This window comes from Eulemur rufifrons, chromosome 7 (genome assembly GCF_041146395.1).
Source record: "Eulemur rufifrons isolate Redbay chromosome 7, OSU_ERuf_1, whole genome shotgun sequence".
NCBI classification, from domain to species: domain Eukaryota; kingdom Metazoa; phylum Chordata; class Mammalia; order Primates; family Lemuridae; genus Eulemur; species Eulemur rufifrons.
The window spans coordinates 235,881,050-235,905,347 of record NC_090989.1 but is presented as its reverse complement, the minus strand read 5'-3'; the positions used below and the strand labels follow the sequence as shown (position 1 = coordinate 235,905,347).

The window sequence follows — 24,298 nt, the reverse complement described above, 5'->3', positions numbered from 1 at the left end:
GGGGAAAATTATGCTCCAGGCCCCAGGTCCCTGGATTTACCCTGTTAGCAGCAGTACTGAGGAGCAATTTATTTGCACAATCCCCTCTGCTCCGCTTCTCCCTGTGTGAGTCCCCATTTGAGAAGTGAAAGACTCAGAAAGTGGTGATATTATGCTAGAACATGCAAAATTACATTAGCAAATAGGATTGAGCCAACTAACGTGTAAGTAAAAACAATAGCTGACTGGAGACTGGGTACAGCTCTGCAGTCTCCTTGAGTGCCTTAAGGAGATTTGTCAATGTTTTGTAAAGGCCTGGACTCTCCGAATGGACTGAAGTTCATACTCAGTATGCAGTGTTGACCTGGGAGTTTCCTTTGAATGAAAATAAGTGAGCCAGTAGAAGGCGTATTAGTTAAAATAAAACGAACAAATATATACAGCCCTTTCAAAAAGCAAAATGTCTGTAGGCATAATGAGACTGCAGTACTTCGTTACTTTTTATTTTTTTTTTTTTAAAGCTCTCCAGCCCTTACCATCCTAAGATGCTGCCTTACCACTTCCTTAAGGAAACACAAACAGGGGCAAATTAAGTTTCCGAAAGTAAAGGAGGATCCTGTTTAAGTAGATTAGGGTCTGGCATACCATTTAACTTTATCAGGCACTTAAAGCGGAGGATGTACACTGTAGCCGGCAGTGACTTGCCAATTAGCTGGGCTTTCCCCACTGTTTCTGGTTTGGCAGGAACGAGGTGGTTCACCCTGCCGCACTGCAGCCTGCCAAGGACACATGGCCAGCTCCCGGCTTCCTGTCTTCCTCTTTGTGTCCTGGCCTTGCCTTCCAGGGAGCTGCCAGGACACAATTGCCAAAAATCTTCCTTCAGAAAGGTCAAGTAACCTCAGGTCACCTATGCCAATATTTGTGTTTTCTTTTTAATCCTTCTGTGTTCGACTTGGAGAAAACTGTATAACTGAACATGCAGAGTGGAACCTGGGGTCACTTTGGATCACTTGGATAAAGCAACAGAACCGAAAGAATCCCTTGGCCAGTCGGGGTATGATGTTTCTAGTAGAATTCTATTTAAAGCTCTGCGAAGTGTGATAGAGTTCAGAATGGTTCAGTGCGGATTTGGATTTAGTTGCTTTTTAGGATTCACTGTACACGTGTGATTTTTGGCCAAAGCTGGTGCATCACATGGCAGGGAGAGAAAGAAAAGTGGGGATTGGTTTTGGCTTAAAGACTGCATTTTTGTTTGTTTTTTTTTTAGGACTCTGTAGTCACAGGCTAGTTTTTGCTTTCCAGTTTGGTTTCTGTGAGCAAGCACCAGCAGCCAAGTCCCTTGTACATGGGCTGAGAACAATGTACAAGTTACCTGGAGTGCTTGCTGAGAGTGCCACTTTCTTGGCTTCAGCTTTGCTGTACAAATCATAATCATTGCAGGTGAGGTCGAGGAATCTGAATTTTTAACAAGCATCTCAAATGATTCCAATGCTCACAAAATTTGTGAACTGAATGTCACTGATTGCAAATGACAAACAAAAGGCAAGTAGTGTTTATTGTCATGATACAGCAAATTGTTTCATATCTCCTTCAACTGATCTTTGTGGAGACCTGTGCTTAATTTGAATCTTTAGATTGTATATAAACCTCTACCACCAACAAACACTTTTTAGAAGACTGAAATTAAAAAAAAACCCTAATATTACAAGAAACTTTATCCAAATAATTGTTCCTGATTTAAACCCTAAATTTTAGGATTTTGTGGGTTTTTTTCCATGGCATGTGGGGTGCCAGAATAAACATATTAAACAACTTTAGAAGGCTCCCTCCCTGTGACCTACACTGTGTATGGTCTTCCTTGGACATATGCAGTGTGGTGGGCCTGGTGGTGTCTGTTATGAAAGGTAAATTCCATGTCTCTAATATTTCACAATGCAAATAATTTTATTCTTTACTTTGAAAAAATTCCATTTGAGGAATATGGAACTCTTAAAGTGCCTAAAATTGAGCTACCTTCTAATTCTCATGGCTGTTAGTATTTAATAGTGGGGACAACATATGTCCTGCCTGTGGAGTCAAGGAAAGTTCAATGTAGCCCCAATATTTCCTTTTGGCTTTTCATGCAAAATTGTCCATAGCACTTTCTTCCTAAACTCAGATTAATTTTCCTTTGTGACTCTTGTACCTTGAGATATGCTATCTTTGTTGATGGGAATGGTATAGTTGAACTTTCTTTGTCATTGTTTTGTAGCATTCATAGAGTGGGGCCCAGGTTAACTTTGTAATTTTACCATTTTTTTTCTAAATTGTTTCCAAAATTTGCTAAAAAGCTGTAGCCTCAGGGACACCTTTGACTTTCTGGCATGACTAACAAACACTACACTAATTTGGAACACATGTTCTGTCAAAGTTTACCTATAGCTTTGGGTTCCAAATTTGCAGCATCAGCATCTTCCATTGAAAAGAAATGGCATATTTTTTCTTAAACTCCCTTTTGCCTCCCCTTGAACCATAGTCTTTTATAACAGTAATAAGGAAATGTGGTTATGGGTGTAATTGCTACAAGGCAATTGTACCCTAGAGGACTGGCAGAATTTTCTTTTCTATATCTGAGGGCTGGGCTCCATCAAGAAGATCCATTTGCAAATAACTCAATTAGAATAATAACAACAATGTCTTTATTTTTATGGCAACTTTCCCCGTAGAGATCAAAGTGCGTTAGAGACGTCCTATCAGATTCATTGTTCTAATACCCCAGTGGGCTGAAATAAAAAAGTTTTATTATAGCTTGTTTGAGATAGAAGAGTGAGGAAGAGAGAGGCTAAGTGACATCTCTGAGGTCACTGAGAAAGTCAGTAGGGGAACTGCAAGGAAAAAAAATCAAGATTTCCTGTTACTCTGCAAGTTATCAAGCTGTGTTCTGTCTCCCTATTGTGAAGGATAAGGATAAAGCACAGTCTTGTTTAGGATTGCAAATAATGTAGGTGAAAGTGCTTTGAAAACTGTGAAGGTGGTGTTGCTATCCTTATCACTCAGTACAAATGGAAGGTAAGAAAGAGCCTTATTGTCAATATGTATTTGTTCTGATATATGGGCTTTTACACATTCTTGATTCATTGGACCCAAACTACCAAGCCCAAAGATCAAAGTTTCTCTGATTAAATAAACTGCCTAACAAAAATCTTACACATAATCTGATTCTTCTTCTTCTTCTTTTTTTTTTTTTTAAGATTTTGCCTGTAGACTCTATAGTTCTGAGGGTAGATATGATGAACTCAGGCCTTTTTTTTTTTTTTTAAATGAGAATAGGAGAATTGGGAGTAAAACTGCTACTTATCTTCCAACCTGATTTCAAGGAGCCTTGGAGGACACATTCTCTGGGGAGTAGACACAATTAACTTGATGTTCTTAATTACTATTGTTTTCTTTGTGGTTAAAGGTAGTATATTTTTTGTGTGGGGCTTTTGGCTTCTTGAGTGTCAAGTGTGCTGGTGTTGGGGCGGGTTGGGAGTGGCAGCATTCCCTCCCTTAAACAGGAATCCCCGTTGGCATACTAGGAGCTGAAAAATCAGAAATGCCCCCAAGTTTATCAGAACTTGCTTTCTAATGGGAAAAAAATAAAAAGTCAAGCAAAATAGAAATGCATGGTTTTTTAAAGCTCTCTCTTTGATTTTCAAAGTTCCAGAGTGATTTCATGTTTCTTCACTTTAAACCAAGTAAATGAAGCTATCTTTCACTTATCATAGATCCTTCCCTGTGAGTCTCATGGGAGGAGTAATGGCCTTGAGACTTTATCTCATCATCACGCACCTCTTGTTGTGTCTTACCGCTTAATGAATGTTAAGCTGAAAACTAATCCAGGTAAACAGGTGAACAGAAAACAAAGTTTAACCAGTGTGAATGTGTTTGTAAAGTAACATAGAAAACATTCATCGTTTTGGATCACTATCAGTGTGCAAATGGACTGCGAAGGCAGGTGCTATTCTCCACCAGGTGATTGGATTATATCAGCTGATTTATTCCACTTTTGGTGATTTCCATATGATATGAATAGGGAACTTCCAGTGATTATTTTATTCTTATTAATGTATTTTTCCAAAGGAAAGCTTAAAAAGCATTTTCTTAAGCTCCCCTACCCCCTTTTTCTCCCAAATGCCCTCACCGGATTCATTTCCCCCCTTTTGTGTTGTCATTTTGGTTTTCATGGTGTGACATACATATCCATAATGCCACAAAAGATTCCTGCTCAGTGAAAAGAACTCTGAGCAGCTGTTGTCACTTTAAAAACATACTGATCGCTTTGAATGGGAGCCTAATGTGAGGAGGAAGCTTTGGCTTTGGGAGCCCATTGAGGGTAACTGAACTTTTTGTATTCCAGTTGGGTCTGGAACCCTGACTTTGTTGCAGTCCTTTATATTGACGTTGAGTAAACAAACCAAAATAAGTGAGAATGAAGCAGCAGCACAATAAAAGCCTTCTCATTTATAGTTTAGAACTTTCAAGCAAAACCCAGAAATTAGTATTTTCTTTGGGATTATTTCTGTTTCATGTGCTTGCAAAATCAATTGAAGTTTTATCCCATCTTTACTTCAGTAAAGTATTCCTTAGATATAGACTTTGCTAGAAAAGAAAATGTTTTGTCAACAAGATGAAAAATGACAAGCATCATTTCCTAAAGAGTGTCACAGGAGGGAGAAGGGTTGTGCTCCTTTCAGGTAGTGACAGAGCTTTGCAGGGCAGTGACTGAAGCTCTAACACCAAACCTTGCAGTCTTTGTTTGCTGGTTTCAATTCTGCCTAGGTCGGGTGTACCAAAAGTCTTTCAACAGTTGATTGATCCTGTGAAGTAAATTAATGGTTTCAGTCCAATTCTTGGACAGAGAACCACCCTGATTAGCATTCTCTGGGACCCTTATTGGCACATGTCAGCCAATGTGCCCAGATTTAAGCAGGCCTAAGAGAATAAGGTTCTCTTCCAGGTCAGGTGTAACACATTGTGGAGAAGCCTAGGGAATAGCATACTAAGATTTAACCTGTCTACAAAAGACAGAGAGAAGGTGTAGTGGGAGAGAGAGACAGAGTGTGCACATACTCTGGGTTGAGGTGGTACTTCCGATATTAAAAAAAAAAAAGAAAAACTTGCTTATAAGCTATTTCCATGTTATTTTGTTCCATTATATCTGCTGTGACATTTGTAAGTAAAAGGAGATTTTGTGTTTGTTGGATCCAACCAGATCCTCCAATACATTTTCTGAAGGTGGAAGTTAATTCTTCTTTGCTCTGTTAGCCCTTTTTTAGGAGGGTGCCTCTTTAAACCTATTTCTGTCATAATTTTGGTTATCTGCTTAGTATAATGTAAACAATTCAATCTCATTTGTTTTATCTTGGCTTCAACTGAGTTACCTATTCCTATGGCGTGGTTTTAAATCACAGCATACACATAGAGTGCATTGGAAGAACAGGGACAATTTTGTATTTCTTCTTATTGCCTTTTTTTAACTATAACTTGTAATGACAATTTAAGTTTCAAATGATATGTGTGAATAAAATCCTGGTTAAAATTTAGAGTCACTTTCCTATCTGACATTAGGCTCTCCATACTCCCCTTCCCCCCAATGACCAGAGAAAGTCAAGGGCTGTTTCTATCTCTGATATCAGCATTTTCCCTATGGTTTCTAATGTCTGTACAGTATGTCTACTGTCATTATGGAGGCTGTCTCTTCTCATACCCATCATATTATAATTTTCTCATTGGGAAAAATAAATGGAGTGGGAAAACACAAAAAGTGGGCGTATTTCTAAACTTACTTCGTGACTATTGCCTACTTAGACTAACCAGTTTTATTTTTTCAATAAATACTTTATTGAATTAACTGTATAAATTTGTCCTCATATGATACAGATTGAATAAGATAGATTTCAGGCTCAAGTTTAAAAAAATTTAATAAACAGTGATTTTTCAGTTGATACAATTTTCATATGATGTTTGCTGGTGATTATCATAAACTAGGATAATAATCTTTTAAAAAGAGACATAAAAATAAATCTTTGGGGGAAGGGTTCAAATGACTGAGAGAAAGGATATACAGGGACATGGCAGGATAGTGCAGTGCTGACCGCAGAGTGCGCACACCAAACGCCAGTGTCAGCCTGTTAAAGTTCTGTCTGAAAAAGTTGGCAACTTGTGAATTGATGCTCTGTGTCTTGCCATTATGTCACTTCCCTCTAGTGGGGCTATTATCTAGCACAGTTTAAAACATCAAGTGTATCAGTATTGTTTGCATTTGTGATTGTAAAGTTTGGGTACTGTGAGTTCATATACTTCCCTATGCATACAATTATAAATATCTCCATCTCCTATTTATAGAGTGTTTTAGTAAAGCATTGTAGATTATACCATTCTGATAGAAGAAAATACTTTTATCTATTCTATTTTATGATTTTTGTTATGTGAAAATGCTGGATGTCAAGTGAGGTCTTGTGAACTATTTCCTAGAGAAAACATTAATGTTGAAATCATTTCTCTTTTCTGGTATGTGTTGTTCTTATGTTGATGTATGTTGGTCCATATTTAAGACAACCTTTTGATTATCTCCATGTGAGACCGTTAGCTATTCAGACAATTGATAAGCATTTCAAAGTTCTCTGTGTCATGAGATATAAGTAAATGTATGTATAATGTTTTATAAAACAATCAAACTCATAATTGCTCCAGTCAAGAAACTCTATAACCATGTTTATAGGAAAAACACATGCATAGTAAAAAACTCAGTATGTGCAACTTGTTAAAAGTTGGATAGAGAGACTAACTATGAGATGGTAAAAAGAAGAAATAATAAATCTGAATGAGTAGGTGGGATTATCAGAAGATCTCCTGGAAGAGAGAGATTTAGAGTATGGCATTGGAAATCTAATTAAAAAAAAACCTTGATTATGTTTCTGTATCAATATCATGCATTACAAAAGCTTTGGGACATAGGATTTCATACTTAGTTCTGAATGGTGGCAGTGTTTTATCACCTTTTAAAATGAGAATCATAACAAATACTTGAAACATTAATATTCTAAAAGGCATTATATTTCATCTGTTTAATACTGTTTATTACCTGGCATTTATTTTAGAGTGATAAATAGGCCAAACTTGAAAAAACACATAATCTATCATAGTCTAGAAAAATAGATCCCCTACCAGATAGTCCAATAGAAGGAATTTCATAGGAGGGACCAGTTACAATGATGTTAGAACAGCTGAAAAGCCAAATGGCCAGTGAGGTAACCCAGGCATTAGCATCCACAGGAATCTACTACCACAAGTAGGACTGGAGGGTACAGGGAAAGATGGTGTTGCTGGAGTCCTTGAGCTGAATCTGCCTGAGAGGCGGGGGATCACAGCAGGGGAAATCTGTCCAGTGGAAGCTAGAATCACAAACAGAGAACCAGCCACCATTTGGAGACACCTGTGGAAGTGGCGAGGAGGGAAGAAATACTTTCCATCTTCCTTGCTTCCCACCCTCCAAATTCTCCAACTCCTACCATTGCCTCCCATTGGTTGGGCCTAGCCTGAAGTCAGTTGTTAACAGAGCTGGGAAAGGTAGTTTGTAAGAATAAAGTGAGGGACAGATCTGAGGACAAGTTACCACTACAAGACAGTTCTAATTTGGAATACGGGGTGAAGGGATGAAATTTAGGTAAGGTTCAAAGCAGTAATTTGGGGCAGGCGAATTAAGTTTGCATGATATCATCCAAAGCCTTATCACATCAGTTTTTCTTACTGGCATTGAGTTACTAAATTTTTTATCGTATCTGACAATTTAGTTTGTGACTTTTTTTTTTTTTTATCATAGCATCACTGTTAGATGCTTTTGAAAATTTTCCGTGAATGATCTTGTTGGTTTATTTTCAAATTTTAACATTCTTTAAATGTCAAGAAGAATTTGATCTCTAATTAGAACCAATCTTTAAAACCCAAAACAACAGGCAACAGGCTCAAATTGTTCCTATGGCAATTAACTCTGACAAAGAATTGTGGATGATCTTTCTCTCCCCTTTTCCATCTTTTGGAGGTACCAAGAATGGACAAGGAAAAGCTTAACGGCTCTCGTAATCAGGCACTGACTACAACTTTGAAATAGTGATGGGTTCCTTGTTGTTTTGTGATTTCGTTAGAGGTTGGTTGGATATGCAGTATAGTTTGTTTTTTGATAGGAAGGCAATCACAATGGCAGCATAATAATCAATTTGGAAAATTGAACATTAGCCATATGTAATGTTATGTGCAATGAAGATAATCTTTTATGAGCATGAGAGATGAGTATGCAGTAGAAAGCTTGAAGTTTGTCTGTGTTAAAATTTTGTCACATCTGGAAGGCATTGATATATAAGATTACATAGGTTTGATACCAGTCAAGGCTAAGGCATTTGGATGGGACATTATGCAGAAACTTGTTCTTTTTCATACTGTTTGGACTTAGCTTAGAGATTCTTGCATCATAAGGAGTCGATTTGAATCTCTATTAAAGTAAAAATGAGTAACATGACAAAATGGGAGGAATTTTGAGCACCTGGTACACAGCTCTGCACCATTATACTCTTGGTTCCCTTCTTTAAAGTGGATGTAGCAAGTAGACATGCCTCTCATCATTTTTTTTTCTCATTTCCCAAATAACCATAGTAATGAGCAGTGAATTCCAGAAAGGGGTTTCCATAAGAGACTCTAAATTATTCTTGGTTAGAATTATCTGCATTTCAAAACTTTTTTTAAAATGACCATTTGAAAGAATATTTACCCATATAATTATAATAAATATTCATGTTTCTGTCAGGTTGTTAATTTTTCGAAGTTCTTTCAAACACATTATTCCTTTTATTACAGTACTCTTGAACTTCCCTTAAAAAAAAAGAAGGAAAAATCATGTTAGCTATTTTTTGTTTTTCTTTTATCAATATAATTGAGTTACTTTCTTCTCATGCATAGTTTTAATTTGCAAGAGGAAGTTACTATCTCCTTGTTTGTTTCCTCATTTTATCCCTTTTCAAAAATGTTAGTTCAATGATGTATTATTATTCAAGCAGTTTTATTCCTGGTAAATTAGCTTTTGCCCTGAAAACATGGGGACAGAAGTTCTTTGAACCACTTATCAAGGAACTGTTAGGACATTTAATACCATTATCTGCCACATCAGCAAGCTTCCTGTTTCATTAAATGACTTCTCTGATTTTGTTCCTCCAATATTATGACAACATTATTTTATAAACGAAACAGTAATGAATGTCCAACATTCAAATCTACTTTATCTTAGTAGAAAGTTTGCTAGGTGTCATCTTACTGTATTATTTGGTAAATTATTATGCACCTTTGGATTAAATATATACATTTATTTTTATATGAATATATAAAATCCTACATCACAGACTTAAGAGTTTAGGAATGGTTATTAATCCTGTACAACTAATATAGGATGTTAACAAAACCATTTAATTTCTCTAAGCTCATATAGTGATTTAAACATAAACATTTTAATGATTTGGCAAAATATCTTTTTAGTCAACATAATAGAGAATCTGTATTCAAGTGAAAAAAATTCTTTGTAGGAACCCATGGCTATGATAAAATTAGCCCTGAAAAAATAAGAATATGACTTTTTGGTCATCGACTGAATCAGTTGGTACATTTGTATTTGTGGAGAGGTTTCAGACACTTAAAAATTAGAGTATATGTAGAAAACAACCAAACAATTAAAAGGTATGCTTGGCATTACTGGCAATTTGTTTATAACTTAAGAAAGTTGAACACTATTTTAAGTACTACCAGCCATCATCTTGTTCACTGTGAACTAGGATTATTCATTGAAAAGATACTGATGGAGCATCTACTATGTCAGGAATTATGCTAGGGAGTGAATAAGACTAACATGTATCTTGACCCATGGATTTTAAAAAATCTTAACAGGAGAATTGGACCCTAACCCAGTCCTTTAATTGCCTGTGTTATCAGTGTTTGCAGGGGACAGTGCAGAGTGAAAGTAGAGGTGGGGTAACTAGATGGGGAAATGGGATTTTTCTTTTGAGGAGGGGGAGTAGTAGTAATTAAACTTTAAGGTGTATTTAAAAAAAATAAATCGTAGCTTTTCTCCACGAATATTTGTGCCTGTTTTCACTATTATATGAAATTATTTTTTTCCCCTCTTATTTCTAATTCCTTTGGGAATAACCAGGACTAAACTGGTACCTTTTTCTTATCCAGTTTTAAGTGATTGGGTAAGAGGAAAACTGATTCAGGCATGAAGTGGTTTGCTTAGGGTCAAAGTACACTTGGTTGGCAGTTACTGAATAGAACCCAGGAGTTCTGACTCTCTGTACAGTTTGGTGAGAACATGTCCTGCTCCCCGAGAAGAAAGATTGCCAGTGAACTATTAGAAAGTCTCATGTCTGGTTTAAACCTAGATATATATAATATTGTATTGAGTTTTGGGAAAATACATGAAACAACATAGCACACACAGAAGGACTGTGTGCACCCAGGAGAGTGGTATGTGTAGGATTTAGAATAATGCATGAAGACCCCAGGTCAAAACAAAGCAGATATGTAAGTCATTATGCTAGGCAGTGTAATAAATGCTGTCCAGGACTTTGGAGGTAAAACAGCATTTATTTTCCCATGTTTTCCTTTTAAGAGAAAAATTAAGACTAATAGGATCATAAACATTGCATTTGGTTCATGTTGAAATTCTACATTGATTTTTCAATTTGCCTCCATGATTATGTTCTTGAGTCTGATGACATTCTGGTTTTCATTTCCAGATTCATATTTCACCAACATTTTCTTTGCACTACATACCTTGCTATAAAATGCACGTTTCTTGGTTTCCAAGAAAAAAATGTATATTACATAGTATAGCTGAAATCCAAAATTTCTCCCAGATGGAAAAGACAGAACACTCATCTCATCTTTTCCTACTGGATCTGGCTGGGTTTTGGAAAGGACTTTATTATTTTCATGTGGCAAACTGCATTGGCAAATTGTTCCTTAAAGTACGCAGTGGCGTGTTCATCTAATATTATGAGATATGGGCAGCATTTATGAAAGATTATAAATCTTACAACTCTCTTCAGAAACTTAAAATACAGCTGGAAATGTTTTGCTTCCAACAAACATGCAATCTTCATAAAATTGGAAAAGAAATGTTTTGAATAAATAATGTTTTAGTTTATTTCTCTCTAGTGCAAGAACTATTTCTTTTAGTCAAAATCATGCCATAAAACTCCTCCCTCCTCTACATTAACACCCTTGCCTCTGTATTTATATTATGCTGGTGCATTTAATTTTTTTTTTCTTAAGTATGCCAGATTGCTTTGCCTTGTTTTTAAAGATAGAAAACTGGATTTGCTCCCAGGGACTCTTTCCCTAACTCGACCAGTTTAAAAACTAAGCAAGGATTGAGTCAGTTAATTAATTTAAATGAGATTACAAATCAAAAACATATTATGCAATCTTGATTTAATTACCACATTTTATTTACTTAATTGAAAACACACTGTAGAAAGTTAGCGATCGTGACAATGACCGGTACGGTGTTTTTGTATTCTATAGGTTAGACTTCGAAAGCGAGAGGTGTAGGTGATCCTGGTTGTGACCTTTGGTTCCCTCAATCCCTGGATCAGTAGAGAGTCAATGAACTTAATCTTGGGGCAGAAAGGTCAGATGATTATCCTAGCTTCCCTTTGTGGGGGCCGGGGGGTGCTGGTACTAGTTAATGAAGTACTGCAACCCTCTGGTCAGAGATGTTGGCAGGTTTAACACTTTTCTTGTGGGGATATTCCTGTTTACGCCGGTCAGTAGTCCCCTGTGGTAGGTGGGTTTGATTTGATTTGCTCTCATATACATATATGATCCTTTTCCCTTAAATTCATTGGTCTATGTTTTTCAGTTAATTTCCTGTGGAGAAATTTTAGTCTTGGGCTCAAACAAATCCTTGGGTTGTGATCCTTTGGGCCTAATCTCCCTGTTAAGCAAAAGAGTGGCTCTTTAAAAGAAAGTTTAATATTAGTAATAGAACTAACAGTATGTAAAGGGAAAAGAAATAAAATATATTACCTATCTATTTTCTTGCTCTATATTTTTCTTTAGTTAATTAAACTACTGTATCTATAAGGATCCTCAACATAGCAATCTCTTTTAAAATAACAAATTTTGCTAAATCAAACATATATTTAAAAATCAATGTTAACCAACAGAAAGGAGGATCTGAAGCTATTGGTGTTCACATTCAAAATAGTATAGATTAAAAGGTACGATTACAAATATGTGGGAAGCCACGTCTCCCAAATATTATTTTGGTTCTGCCGACAGTTTTCAGAGAGGTTTGATGTCTCTTCTTGCTCAGAACTACATTTAGGAGAAGGGGTACAGATTCAGCAAGAACATGTCAAGGACTCCATTAGCAAAGTGATAGAGCTAGCATTTCCCATGTATGGCTTGTTAACCAAGTTTTGCAATGAAGTCAAGTCCAAATAATATAATGTCCTATTGAGAAGAGACGGAGAGACAGAAATAGAGCAGAGAGTGAGACAGAGAGATAAGGACATCCTCCTCACAGAGAGAGAGAGAGAGAGGGAGAGAGAGACCATTTTCCCAAACGTTTACATGCTTATGAGAGGCAAAGAAAGCACTTACTTAGTTTTCCCATGTTCTTTCATTGTGTTATTATAATAAACAATTAATAGAAAAGAAAATACTGTTAAACTATAGTTTTGTGTCACCGTAATTGATGAAATGGTCCTCCATTCAAGCTGAAGCTTTACAGTGTTTTAACTGTACTAGAGGAAAAAATGGCAAACTATGTAATAGGACTCGTAATTAGGTAAAGCTAACTTGCTGTAAATCCCAGGGAAATCGGTCCTAGTAGACAGTGAACTGCCAAGAGTGAGTCCCAACACTATGGGCAGAGAGGGGAAGACACCGAGGGAGGTTTTTGCCCAAACAGAATAGTTTTCTCCCCCTCATCTTTAAAAAAAAAATGCACGTTTATCTTACCTTTTTGTTTCCCTGGTATAAAATACATGAATTTGTATCCCTTCCTTAAAGTTTTGTTTCTTACATCTTATATCTTATTTCTCTTTCTTAAGTGATTCTTTATGGAATGCTATAGACTTAATTTGTAAAAATACACTATTTTAGTCTATTGGTAAAATAATGTTTTGCAGAGAAAGAAAGAGACTGTTCTAAGCCTTTACAAAAAATCTCATGATATTCTTTAGTTGACAATGGGCTATTTCTTCACCTGCTTAAGGCAAAGGAATATGACAAAGGGGCCCTTTATCACATGATGACTAATTTTAGTTCTAGCAAGAGGCTATCTGTAGGTTAACAGGTTACAGTGTGGGTTTCATTTACTTCTCTGATATCCCTTGATATAAAAGCTATATTGTTATAGAAACATAGAATTTTAAAGCCAGAGGGACCTGACAGTTTTCCTTGTTCAATCCCTTCTTTGCACCAAAATGACTATAAATTAAAATCATGCTTCTCAAATTTGTCTTTTCTGATTCTCAAATCATGGTGTCAGAGAATAAAGTGATTTCCTGGAAAAAGTTTCATCGAGGAGTAGAAAGGCAGTTAAGGCCATTGAAAGCTCCTTGGCCCCCTGCTTGCAAGTTAGGGACCTGCTTCCTGGACCCCCACCAAATATCTCTTCCTTTTGTAGGAGAGAACCTAAAAAATTGATTTCTGACTCCAAATATTAATTAGTTTCTCTTATCTACCCTGCCCATTGCCAAATATTCCTTTGGGAAGTAGGGAAGCAGGATTGAGCCTTACATTAGACTGGTAGACTCAGCCCTGGGAATTGTGCATCTGTCCCCTCTCCTTGCCACACACATTTTATCTGTTTGACTTCTAATGTGTGTTTTTGCACAGAGCGGCATGCCTAGCCATTCTTCTTTGTGCACTTCTGTAGTTTATAAACCAATTGTTTCCTGGTCATTTGACTTAACTGAATGTGCCAGGCACTATCCCAAAGATTAGGGCCATGAGGCTAAATAAGTCAGCATAACTCCTGTCATATTGTTCAGAATCTAAAAGGGATGACCTCAACATGGAGGACTTTGGGGAGAAAAAGGAAGGAACATCATGTGCAAAGATTTGGAGGTTTCAGATGTAGGTGACACTCGAGGAGCCAAAAAGCTAATATCTGACCCAAGTGTTGGCAGGAGCCAGATCGAGGTGCCTTGAATGGCACATTTAAACAATTTGGATTTTTTTCCTATAATATTTAGAATACATGTAAGGGTGTTAACAGAGATTTAGCTTTATGAGTTTTGGGTCTTATAACTATCATGTTGGTAGCAGAGTGAAATATGTACTAGCAAAGTGGGAAATCAGGTCATTTTTCAAGACCTCGTTCCTAAATTTACCTCCTTCTGATATATCTTTTATGAAATGGCCTTGCCCACCCTTCCTAGGAAGAATCAATTGTTCCTTCTTGCTGTATTCTCATTTATAGTACCTTTCACAGTGTATTTTTTTTTATTTGTGTATTTCTGTCTCTTTGGGCAGCCTCTGAGCTTCTAGACAGCATAGAATGTATATTCCTTTGTTAAACATTATTTTAAAGGTCAAGCATTCTAATAAATTAAATGGAAATTTAATAAGCATTACAGAGGCCCTACTATATCCCAGATATTACCAGGCATTCAGAATATAGAAGGTACTCATAAATCTTACTGATTTGCATTTAATTGATGCTTACATTATTGACCTTAAAAAATCTTTTGCAGTTTATCCACCTCTTATAGTTACAGTTTATTCATTTCAGAAGGGTAGTCCTCCATAACAAACATATTACTTATCATCATATATATTTAACAAATTTTTATAGGATTTCCTACCAGATTATCCATAAAACATCAGAATTTCCTTTATGTAGTGGAGAGAATCCAAACTAAATTTGATTTAGAATTAGCCTCTCTTTGCAGCATCTATTAGTGTGTAGAGTTCAATGATAATAATAATTATTTCCAACTTAGGTACAGAGAATGGATAAAGGTTTTTTAAAATTCTGAAAATAGTTTTGAATGCATTGGTAAATGGTGGAAATGGGGAGAGAGGGTAGGGGAAGGTAAAGTTCCCAGAAGCATATAATCTACTGAAAAATCATTTAACTTTGCATGATTTTAGGATTGCATCATAACCACTCAAGAAGCAGTGTGTCTGAATAGGTGGCCCACGTAGAGAATATACATTTTAATAGTTGCCACGTAACTTTGGACAAGCTATCTAGATCGCTTAAGTATCTCAGGATCTTCCATAAAATTTGGTCATTAGGGAAACCTGGTCATGCCTTAGGTAAATTTCAGATATTAGAAGAGCCGTAAAAGATTGACTACTTTAAAAAAAAAAAAAGTAGATGAAAGGATTGAAGAAAAGTCGGTAAGGGTGATGCAGCCGTGTGAACCTTTTCCTATTTCTGGAGAATCTTTAACCTGGAGGAAGAGGAACTGATTGAGTTTAAAAAGTAGTAATTTATTAATATAATAAAAATAACTTCTTTATAGTTTTTCTTATAATAAGTGTATGTTTAATTCACACTTAGAAATGGGGAATATGAAATTTTCATAAATGTGTAATACGAAATCTATTTCAGTTCACCATTATGTCTAGTCAAGTCAGAAAGAGACAAACACAGAAATGCAGAAAGTATTGATTGAGACCAAGGAAGAGAAAATGAAAGGTGGAGAGAATGAGGGAGGACTGGTTTGGGTTGGCTGCCTTCAACACCCATTCCCCTCTCTTTTTCTCCACCACATCAAAATCTTGCCAGACTCAAGACCTTCTTCTAACTAGCCTTGTTCCTCAGAGACTTCAGCATTCTGGACAGTAATTTTCACTGCTGGCTGGTATTTACTGCCTTTTGAGCATGACAGTTCCTTAGAGCCTTGAAGCAGCAGTGCCCTTCTCCCTTTTGGGGAGCACGGGACTGAAGCCTTTACATAGGATTTCTCAGCTGGGCACATACTCTTCCACGTTCAATAGATCCACCAAAGACATTATTAGAAACATGCAATGGGATGGTCAGAATTTAGTCATGCCCCTTTTCTCCCTTTCTTTCTAACAGTTAGTCCCTTAAAAATATTAATCATTTTTGAATGTGGCTCTATGCTTAATAATATCTCTCATTTATTGATCATGTAGAATATGTCTGACCCAGTGCTTTTGATGCTCAGTATGGTTAATCTTTGCAACAATTCTGCAAGGTGGATAGTATTATTTCAGTTTTCAAGATCAGACATCAAGGCTCTAAGAGTTAAGTAATTTTGCATGAGATCGCACCACTAGTAAGTACACACACACACACACACACACACACACATAGAATAAAGGAGGGGTGGAAGAGAAAGAGAAGTGGGGGAAGAGAGAGAGAATGAACTTGAGCAAAGTGATGGAAGTGGTTAAATAAAACCTTTGGGTATAGAGTAATTTGACCTAGGTGGTGAATTGGAAGGGTTTTTAGATGTGGTCTAAATAATTCCTTCTCTGAAGTTAACCACAATAACAGTTCATTTTTGGTTTCTCTGCCAACTGCGACTCCCTGGTTACTTCCTTTTCCAGCAGTTGGAATTAAGTGACCGATATAAGGTGACATAAGACTTAAAAGTAGATTATAGTGTTAGAATTTTCAGTCTGAAAAGTAAATGTTCTGTTGGTTGCCTGTTGAGAAGGCCATCTTCTATGTTTTAGGGACATAGTGTATCGTATATGGTGCTTTACTTCATGAGAGGGTATAGGCTTTGGAATCTGAACAAAAACCTGTCGTGTGCCAGAAAACACCAGATCATTTTAGAAAGTAGAATTGTTACAAAAAGCAAATGTGTGACTCAGATTTAGGGTCTACTGCAGCTTTCTCTCAAATGCTTGTGGGTTTTTTTTTTTTTTTTTTGTAAGTATATTTTTTCCATTAAAGAAGTTGGTCTGCAATGGGAGGAAAAAGTAATTTGCAGCAGAAAAGAATAGAGCTTCCCAGTGGGATGTTGTGGTAACAGGGGATGCCATTGTTCTAACTGGTTACTTGCTAAGGAATGGAAGAGACCTTCATTCTTTACTCTGCTGGACACATATTTTAGCAACAGATGGTGGGAAAGGTTTTGTGGTGCCATTTTGAAGTTGATATAACTAAACATGCTAAGGATCACATGTAGAGTCTACAGCTCCTGAAATGAAGCTCCTGCTGCAACTGATGACAAGCTTAACTTACCTGCTGTTGTGTCATCATGAAGGTGAAGTTAGCAACCTTGAGGGATATATGTCTAGACCTTCATAAATGTGAGGTAGCTTTAGAGGGAAAATAAAATATGGGGAGACTCTGGCCAGTGGATGTGTGTTATACATAAATAAGAACCGCTCAAACTGTTAGAATCCCTTGAAAAATGAAACTGGAATGTAGTGTCAATACTGAGAGGCATTTGTCAGAGGAACTCAGGTCAGAAATAGCTGAAGCTGTACCAAAATAATATGATTTATCATTTTTTATGTAACTATTTTATGTAACTGGAGAGTGGCCAATATTGTATCATCTTTCATAGGAATGCATAAAAAGAAAGATTGATCTCCTAAGTTATAAGTTACCAAGTTTTGCCTCAATTTCAGAAAAAGTAATAGAGGAATTCATGGGAGATGAGAGATAGGATTTTTAGAGAGTACTCAGCTCTCTGACTATCTGCAGGAGACTCTAGCCAGAACCCAGACGGCAAGAGTGTTCCTTTCCAGGTTCTCTACTTCCACTTTGGGAAATTGGGAAAAACTTGGAGGAAAATATGGGAATCACTGAATATGTTTGCTAAGATTTTGTGAAGTCTGTTCTAGAGCAAAAACAAAAAGACAACCAAAGAAATGGGATGAAGAGGTAAAATTCTGATCTCAACATTAACTCTAAGCTAGCAGGCATGAGGCAAAGGGCAGAAAATACATAATCAAGTTTCATGCAAGAAGAAACCAGTGGGATGTTCTTGCATTTAATAGTAGAAGCAGCAATTTCAGTATGTTAGTCACTTACCTGGAAGAACAGAATAACCCTGATGAGAAAAGCAGCATATGGTTTTTCTGCTTAACCTAGACTGAATCTCTTTCTTGGCTCAAGTATAATAGTAAAGTTTCAGGGAAGAGACTTATCAGTGTAAGGCAGTCTATGGCAGAGCCTTCATCTGTGCCCCACCCATCTAATTTTGTTGAAATTCACTAGCAAGTTCAAAATTGCCTTTTCAAGGCAAGCAAAGAGGCTGCTGAATCTGAGCCATCCATTTCTCAGGCATTTACTGCAAGCCCAGGGCATTCGCAGCCATGAACAGCATACTGAGGAAGACACAAAAGAAGTAGACAGAATCTCAGCCTCTGCTTAGGAGCATACAATTTAGTTGGGGAGACAAAACCTAAATGCTCGAACCAATAAAAGAAGATTACAAAGCAACTTGCAAGTAAGTGTATAATAATATGGGGCAAATGACACAGATAAATGCAGAGGGGACATGGAGGAAGGAGGAGTGAGCAAAACACAACAGCGTCGGATTAGTCAGGAAAGGCATGTCGCCTAACAAATTGTCTGTCCTCCATGTTCCTTTCTGTAGTATCAGTGAGGAATAATACAGGGTAGGAAATTCAGAGATAATACATCGATCTCTTCTTCCTTATCTGAAAAGTCTGTGCATCTATCACAGATGGAAATTAAATTGATCCAACAATTTGCTCTCCACAAAGCCATGTTGGTTTCTACCTAGTAATTTATGCTTTTCTGGGTGTTTGCAAATCGATTGCTATTATGGGATGTAGACAGATCTGGGCCTGGATCCAGTAGGTTGGGGGATTATTGGAGTGGATATGTGTACTTGTGTGTGAAATCCTAGAAAAGCGGACTCTCATTTCTGTGTATTTTACTCATTGAATAAAAACATATTTTGGGGTTTTTTAAAGCATGGTTAATTATATTCAGATTGCATTTTTAAGGGATATATATGCTTTATTTCATATTGCTGCTGATAAGTCTTGATATTTGCCTCATCTTCAAACCATTTTCAGTGGCTTTTGTAGTCTGATCTTTTGTTTCAAAAAAGCCTTGCTCTACCCCAAGAATATTATAGATCACAACTTGTTTTTTTCTTTTGACATAGAAACATGTATAAACATTCATCTAGTTTGATGAATAAAATGTTGCTATCAAAAGGCTTGGGAAAGTATACTTTGTTTAAGCACTCAACTTCATTGTTGTACCTTAAAAAAATTTTTTTAAAGTCCTTCTGAGGATTGTGAAATTCTTTCAAAACAAATTAAAAAGAAAACATTTTCTGTGATTTCTTTACAGATTCTGGACAATCAGGAAGTCCAAGCCACAATGATCCTGCCAAGAATCCTCCAGGTAAATATGTGTTCCAGGACGTTTGCAATCTGACATTGTTGGAGAACAAAGGTACCACTGTATAGATAAACACCCCATAATTGGTCAGCTGCCTGTTTTGTTCTGGCAGGCAGGTATGATCGGGACAAGATGTGATTGTGCTTAGTCCCTTCACAGTGGCAAATACTTCTATATTGGCGTCATCAGTATTTACCTAATCATCAATGTTTTAATTTTTGTTGGTGTTTCTTTCAAAATGGATATGTATATATTTTAGTTGTGTATCTTTTAGGTGCTAAAAACCACTGGTGTTTGAAAAGCCAATGAACCTTTTAATCTTTCTTTTAAAACTCACAAGAAAAAGTAAAAATTTCCGTAGTTTATCAAACTCTCATTCCTTTATAAGGAGGGTAGTGGTAGTGGTTGGTTGTGTTTTCACTGAAGGATTTGTGCGATAGTTTTTATTCCATAAGGTTTTTATTGGATCCCCAGAATCAGGAAATAATGAAAGTCGGACTTTTTCTATAGTACAAGGTATGCCAAATACCCTCTTTATTTTCAGAAGTTGTTCCAGATCTGAAAATGGGCTTTTATAACTTGGCTGTCTTGGTAGTTTCGTTGCTCCAAAATCTGAACATATAACATTTTGCTTTTGATTTAAGAGCAGTGTTTTTTCTCAAGAGATAAAACTAACACAAGGAGTTTTTCATTATTGTAAGAATGTTAATTATATTTGTGACTTTGGTAAAAAAGTGCTCTAAGAATAAACTAATAAAAACAAAACAAAACAGACAAAAAAACAAACCAGCCACATCTGCCCTCCACCTCCTCAAATAATCTCATCTATCTTTTCATTTGAAAATAAACCAAAAGGTTTCTTAAAAAAATAATAAAAATTCAGGTAGATTTTGTTTTAGGTCCTCCATTGTTTGATCTTCCTTGTAACAGTGCTTAGCTAATGTGAGGTTAAAATACCCGACAAACCCCTAAATTGCAAGAAAGTATATCAGACCAATTTTTGTCTTACAATGATATTAGAAAGATACTGCAGTAAATAGACAAGTAAAAATGCAAAGTCAAAACAGAATATATTTTTCTTTCCCAGTCTTGCCTGTATTTTCTTCTTTTTTACCTTAGAATATTTATCCTTTTCCAAGTATATATTAATTTATTCTGTAGTGTACAAAATCATATTATTTGACAAAAGTAGTATATACTTTAAAGATAAAAAGTTCTAATTAAAGATAGATTTTAAAATGTATGCTAAGTTGATTTTTAAAAATTTCCTTCATAAATCATTTTATATTACTACAAATTGAGAGCAAACCTTAAAAAAGGAGCAATTTGAAGTGTAATTCTCAGTTAATTTATTTATTTTTTCATGTGGGTGGGAGATTAAAATTTTTTCAGTTATCTTTCCAAAAAGACAAACTATTCAGAGCATAATAAATTTTGTGAGAAATTTTCTGAAGGTGAGAAAATTTCATTCATTTATAATATCTTTTAGCTTTACAAAGATTTCTCCTTTTTATTTGACTAATATTTTCTCTGTGTACCATGATAGCCAAAAGTGAAATGTATACAAACATTTTTTAAAAGCCTTCTCGCTCATCTTACAAAGAATGAGGGGGACCTTTGCAGAAAGAGTTGATAAGAATTATGTCAGACTAAACAATGGATATGTTCTTGCATTTGAATGGCAACTTGATTTGAAATTAATAAAGCAGTTATTGTTTGAAAGGCATTTCTGAACATGTACAGAAGGAGTTATGCTCACCTAAAACTGTTCTCTACTTGAGGTGACCAAATAATCTTTGAATAGCTATGTAACATCAGAATTCAATTTTTCAATATTTGTCAAGAAATTTGGTTAAATTTTTCTTTTGCTGCATTCATTCAATGTAGCATCTCTTAATTTTTCTGTTTGCATGTAATGTGGCAAACAGAAACAATAAAGGTGTAATACCTCCAATTTTTTTCCTTTTGAATTTTCCTTGGAGATCAAACCTTTTTGAGACTATGCCCTGAAACTGGGATATTATAATTACATTTTATTATTAGTCAAAAGTTGTACATATGTAAATTGTACATTGATTCTAGTTTTTAGAACTAGAATATATTAAAATACACATAATACTAAACTTAAATGGAATGTCATTAGGATTTTCTTTGATTATTCAGAAGTATTACATCATTTTAACATGCTTCATTCTTTGTGTATCATTATATTATGAACTTAACCATAGAGCTTATTAAGAAATTCTGTTATGGACTTAGCATACAGATTATTAAGGAATTTTTGATGAAGGTAAGAGTTTGTTCTATAATACCTTGCAATATTAATAAATCAAGCTACTAGGGATATAGAACATTTTCTAATTTTAAATGTGAATAATCAGAACTTGATAAGTTTTTTGTTTTATAGTTGATTGGGGTAAAGTATATTATACACTATTAAAAGCTCCTTTCATAAATATGAGCATCTTTGCTATTTTGGTGCATAATTTATCTTTAGGAAGCTTTCATCTCTTTATTCTGGTGTTGGCTGCAAGGTGCGATCTCCAAAATCGAGATTCAGTATCTCAAGAAGGCATAATCTATTTAGGGGAAAATTCCATCTACTGCCACAAAGACCAATCAAATCACTTTGCTGCTCATATTGCTATAATAAAGAGAAGCTAAACTTTTGAAAAAGATCACCTTGATTACCAACATTTTGTCATCACTGGTAGTTTTCCACTAAGAGATGTGCAACCCATGGAAATTGCTACCATCTACTCCTGTGTTTATTTCCCAACAGCTTGGGAAGAGATGGCAAGAATTCAAGCCCTTTTGGAGATATAGGCTCTTTGAAATCTGGTCCCCACAGTTGACATGAAGATGGAATCGCATCCAATCATCCTATAAGTGCAGATGCATATATCTGCCCACAGAATGAACACCCCCTCTGGCTTGGCTTTTCTCCAGCATCAGACAAGACTGTCTGACTTGGAGACTACTTTCTTGCTGATTCAGAAGAACTTCTGAAGGGTGACCCTAATGCTCTTCAACCTGTAGTATGGACGTCTAGAGATAGGCCTTTAGTTTTTAACGTGTGCTTCTCCATTGGAATTACTATTTAAGCACAAGCAAAGAAAAACACATTTTGGGGAGGAGGAATATTTGGTATTTGTTATTTTATAAAGCATTTAAGTATTTTTTTTGTATTTGTTATGTTAGAAAGCATTGAAATAGTCTTTATGGTATTTTCTTAAACTATTTGTGACTTGATATTTTTGTTTTTATTCTTTGTTACATGGTAATCATGGGTACCATAATCTTTTCAGGGCTAAGGTGCTCTAAACTTCAATGGTACTCAAGGACATAGCATTGTGATTGTGTTCAAGAGGCACTAAACCACTTCATTTTTTCATGATGCACATTGCCCTTGTTTTTGATAGAGTCAGAAGTTATATGTTCATATTCAGTTACTACTTTTTGAATATCAGGTTAATCTCTCCTAAGAAATAGAACTGCAAGTGTCCTCTCACAACTATACCAAACTATAGTGCACCAGATGAAGGTAAACCATTAATCTAAGGACTTAGGCTCAGATCTAATTTTACTTCAAGTAATTGAAAACTCCACTGCCACTTTTAGGAAATGTGTGATTGATTGAACTGTAATCTTTTGAAATTAGCTTTGGCTTGCCTAATAATTTTGTGTTTCTACATTCCTTGAGTCTTTTAGACTTCCCAATCTCAATGGCTTGCCAAATACTAGAATGGGTAATAGCCAAGGAAAATAAGGCAATCTAGAAGTCAGATTTTTGCCTCTAAGTCAATTCCAAGCTGATGCTTCATTTTGGAGTTCAGGAAGGCTGTAGTTCTGTGGGAAACTCTCTGTTGGCTGATAATATGATAAAGAAATGTTGAATCTAAGACAGTTCTTGCAAATTTTATGATGTAAACATTTTAAAAGCTTTTCAAGTATTATTAACTGGAACTTTCTTACTTGGAATGACATGGACTTAACATCCTACTTTTCTCTTTTGCAGGTTTTATAGGGTGCTTGTTCTATTTTATATGTTTGCATGTAGCCTGACAAAACCTCTGGGAACCTTTAGGACCATATATTGGGTGTACCTTGAATAAGCCACCTTATATCCTCTGTGGAACAAGAATGATACTAAATAAATAAATAATTAAATGAGTAGTATCTGTTAACCATAGCAATATGCCTGTCCTACACTTAAGAAATTCTCTAAATCATAAAAATTTTGAGATATCTTTCTCTCCAACCTTATTTTATAGGTTTGGAAATTGCAGCCAACACAGGGTTGTCATGAAACTAATAAAAACCAACCAAATAATTATCAAGAAAACTAGTTCAAAATCTGCAGTATTAGCTGTCATCTGTTGGGATCACTAGGGCCCATATGTCCTTGACTTTTCACTTAGTTTTTACAAATCTTGAAATTTGAGACAAGCTTAATACTCTCTAATACTTACAGAAATAATAAAACTTTTTTTGTTATTTGCATATAAAGGCAGATAAATTTGCACAGACTCTCGAGGACCTCATGGAACATGTTTTATCTTAGAATATAATGTTCAAGGTCAACAAAAAGAGAACATTTACTCTGATTTTTAAAAATCATATCCTGTTCACTCCCAAATTAATAAATTCATATCCACTCCTTCTCATGTCCTCATTGATTCTATCCATCAGAATCAAGATGTTTTTAACGGGGTAAAATGCACAATTTCATGATACTTGAAAGTAATTTTAAACTTGGCACTAGACAATATGCAATGGACTATAAACAGGCTTTCTATTCATAAAAGTATATGTAGAAAGACAGTGAAAGGATTGGTTAACAGTGGTTAAGACATGACATCGTAGGTAAAGCTTTTAAGTAATGTGAGAATGAGGTCTGTGCCAGAGTCAGTGCTAAAAATC

The 24,298-nt window shown here is 35.7% G+C and overlaps 1 protein-coding gene across 8 annotated transcripts in view; it reads left to right on the top strand.

Moving 5' to 3' along the window:
* NFIB (nuclear factor I B) overlaps nucleotides 1-24,298 on the top strand; it is a 413,017-nt gene that overhangs the window by 306,822 nt on the left and 81,897 nt on the right. For all 8 annotated transcript variants that reach the window (XM_069476500.1, XM_069476496.1, XM_069476495.1 and 5 more), the window contains exon 3: nucleotides 19,325-19,378. In XM_069476500.1, the coding sequence (XP_069332601.1) occupies nucleotides 19,325-19,378 (54 nt within the window). The remainder of the gene's footprint in view (nucleotides 1-19,324; nucleotides 19,379-24,298) is intronic.